Source organism: Lathyrus oleraceus, chromosome 4 (genome assembly GCF_024323335.1).
Source record: "Lathyrus oleraceus cultivar Zhongwan6 chromosome 4, CAAS_Psat_ZW6_1.0, whole genome shotgun sequence".
In the NCBI taxonomy this organism is placed as follows: domain Eukaryota; kingdom Viridiplantae; phylum Streptophyta; class Magnoliopsida; order Fabales; family Fabaceae; genus Lathyrus; species Lathyrus oleraceus.
In genome coordinates, this window is record NC_066582.1 from 56,212,590 (window position 1) to 56,215,656 (window position 3,067).

The window sequence follows — 3,067 nt, forward strand, 5'->3', positions numbered from 1 at the left end:
GCCATGTATTAGAGGCCTTTTGCCTCGATTTTATTTGGTCCTTACCTCATTTCCTTGATTTTACACTTCATTAGCAAACATAGAAGTTAAACTTCAAACAGCAGCAGCATAAGTGAAGATCAAGCAGAGAGCAAACAACAACATAACATCAACATAACCTCTTGTTTAGAGGACCTTCAACTTCAAGGAAATCTGTTGTCCTGGGGTACAAGAGTTACTCCCCCTTTTTGTCAAAAATGTTGCCAAAGCAACACTAAATATTACAGACAAAAAAAAAACAAGCAATTTTCAGAAACACAAGAACTGTTCTAGTCATCTGACTCAGAGTCAGCATCATCATCTGTGCCATCATCAGGACTGGCATCTGCTTCTCCCTCTTCACCTTGTCTTTCAGCTTCTTCTGCAACAGCAGCCGCTTCACCAAATTCTCCACCATCAGCTAGCACATCACCTTCAGTCATCTCCAAAGAGCTAATCAATTTTTCCAAGTTCAGCTTCCTAGCCTCTAATTCCCTGCAGGTTTCTTTGAGCATTGCAATGACAACAGCTTTACCTGGCTGACTGCTTACACGTGATGTCTCACCTGATGTCATGACAATGTCAGGGACATGGGTACCTAGGAACAACTTATGATTGAAAGACATAGGGCTGTCTCTTTTCTTCACAGAATCATTCTCAGTTAAGATGTTTGGAAACTGATTCAAAACAATACCACAGATGAGAGAAGGAAAGGCTATAGGACCCTTCACACTGAAGCTTCCTGCATGCTTCAAAGTTTGATCAAAAATATATGAGCCATAGTCAAATTTGGCTTTGGTTCCAACAGCATATATAAACTTTCCAAGCATTACAACAACTGTAGATTTATGATTGGTGGGCACCCAGTTAGCAACTCCAATCTTGTGCAACATTGCATACTTGACACTCAGTTTACTTGCCACCAATTTTCCTTTGAGAGGCCACTTCTTTACCTGATTAGCAGTGATGACTTGACATATTTTGTTGTCAGTCACCTCAAGCTCAGGTTGAGCTTCATCATGCCTTCCCAAATAATTGTTGATCACCGAAGGAGAGAAATTTACACACTTGCCTCTCACATACACTTTCCTGAATTCCTTAGACTTGCCATCAGCACATTCTTCAGACAAATTAACAATAAATTCCTTCACCAACATCTCATAGCACTTTGAAAACTGAGTCACAGTCTTCATTAAACCAGCCTCTTGAAAAAGATCCATAATATCCTTACAGTCTAGGACATTCTGAGCTAATTCCCTTTCCAAAGCCAGCCTCTTCTGATAAACATATTTCCACCTGTTTACACTTGAAGCAAAATGAAAAGATATGTTGTCAATTGGTACCTCAGGGACACTAGCTGCAAGCTTGCTATTGGTTGGCTTCTTCTTTGACAGAGTGTCAGAGACATTACACGGAACATCTGAGTCAGACTCAACAACAACAAACTTGGTCTTCTTTTTCTTGGGCACCACTTTTCTCCTAGATTTGTTTGGACCATGACCTTTCCTCTTGAGGGAACTCTCGGCTGCCACCTTTGTCTTGGAAGAGGTTGGAACATCAATCCTCTTTCTGGGGGACCTTTGAGCCACAATTTTCTTTTCTCTCCTAGTCCTAACCCTTTTGGCTATGCTAGGGAGGACTGAGGACAACAGTTCATTATCAGAAAATTCCTCCAGGTCTACTATTTCAGCCTCACAGTTAGGGTTGTCACTGACATCATAAGTGACATGAACTTCCTCACCAGCCACATTATCTAAGGGTTTGTCAACATTTGACTCCTTATGAGCATCAGTTTGCTCAACATCATCAGAGATATTCTTTCTTAAAGACTCAGTATTTTCTTGATAAGCGACACTATCAGGTTCAATAGTGTTTAAGGGAATGGAAACCCCAAGGACCTTATGATTTCCAGACAGTATTCCAGTCACCATAGTGACAATGGCATTGTGAACATACCTGGAACCTTCTTTGGTTCGTTCCTCAAGAGCGATGGCTAAGGAGAAGCCTGACACAGTTTCTTTAGGTCTTCTTGCATGTGGGGTATTCGCAGAGTCAGCAACAGGATCTTCTCTGTTAGGGTTGCTTGGTTCAGCGCTAGGAGAACAAGGCATGTTCTTGGAAGGAGAAGAGTTGGATTGTTGAGACATGATGAGTATCTTAGAGACGAAATGAAAAGTTTCTCTGAGAGGATGCTTGCGTGAATGAAAGTTGAAACGATGGAAGAGGTAACGCTTGTTGCAAGAGTAATAGCTATTATCTGTTGACCAATCAGAGCACACTCAATTGTTTAATAATTTGAAATATTAAACAGTAAATTTCTAACATCATTAGTTGCTATAATTCCTCAGAGAGACATATTCCCAACTTGCCCCTTAAATTTTCAAACTGAGTAGCATCCAAAGCCTTTGTAAATATGTCAGCAAGTTGTAGTTCAGTTGCCACATGTTCCAAGGTAATCACTTTGTCTTCTACCAGATCTCTTATGAAGTGATGTCTAATGTCAATATGTTTGGTCCTGCTGTGTTGGATAGGATTCTTTGAAATGTTGATGGCACTGAGATTGTCACAGAACAATGTCATGACATTCTGAGTGACATTGTACTCAGTCAGCATCTGTTTCATCCATACCAGTTGGGAACAACTGCTTCCAGCTGCTATGTACTCAGCTTCTGCAGTGGATAATGATACACAGTTCTATTTCTTGCTGAACCAAGATATGAGATTGTTTCCCAAGAAGAAACATCCTCCTGATGTGCTTTTTCTGTCATCAGCACTCCCAGCCCAATCAACATCACAATACCCAGATAAGATAGGCTTAGAGCCATGAGAGTAGAGCATACCATAATCATAAGTCCCATTGATATACTTGAGAATTCTCTTGACTTGATTTAAGTGACTCACTTTGGGTCCTGCTTGATATCTAGCACACACACCAACTGCATAGGCAATATCAGGTCTACTAGCAATTAGATATAGTAGGCTACCTATCATGCTTCTATACAAGCATTGATCAATACTAGAACCTCCTTCATCTTTAGTTAACTTTAAA

The 3,067-nt window shown here is 40.5% G+C and overlaps 1 protein-coding gene across 1 annotated transcript; it reads right to left on the reverse strand.

The window, feature by feature from the left end:
- Positions 1-308: 308 nt before the first annotated feature.
- Positions 309-2,165, reverse strand: LOC127135995 (uncharacterized). Its single transcript, XM_051062609.1, has 3 exons — positions 1,411-2,165; positions 1,014-1,314; positions 309-971 (listed from the first exon to the last, which is right to left on the reverse strand). The coding sequence occupies exons 1-3, from the start codon at positions 2,163-2,165 to the stop codon at positions 309-311; spliced, it is 1,719 nt and encodes a 572-aa protein (XP_050918566.1).
- Between the last annotated feature and the right edge of the window lie 902 nt (positions 2,166-3,067).

Coding starts and splice junctions, on each gene's coding strand:
- LOC127135995 (XM_051062609.1), bottom strand. CDS start 2,165: ATGTCTCAACAATCCAACTCTTCTCCTTCCAAGAACATGCCTTGTTCT. Junction 1,315..1,410: donor TGTAATGTCTCTGACACTCT/GTCAAAGAAGAA, acceptor AAGTGTAAACAG/GTGGAAATATGTTTATCAGA. Junction 972..1,013: donor AAGCTCAACCTGAGCTTGAG/GTGACTGACAAC, acceptor ACTGCTAATCAG/GTAAAGAAGTGGCCTCTCAA.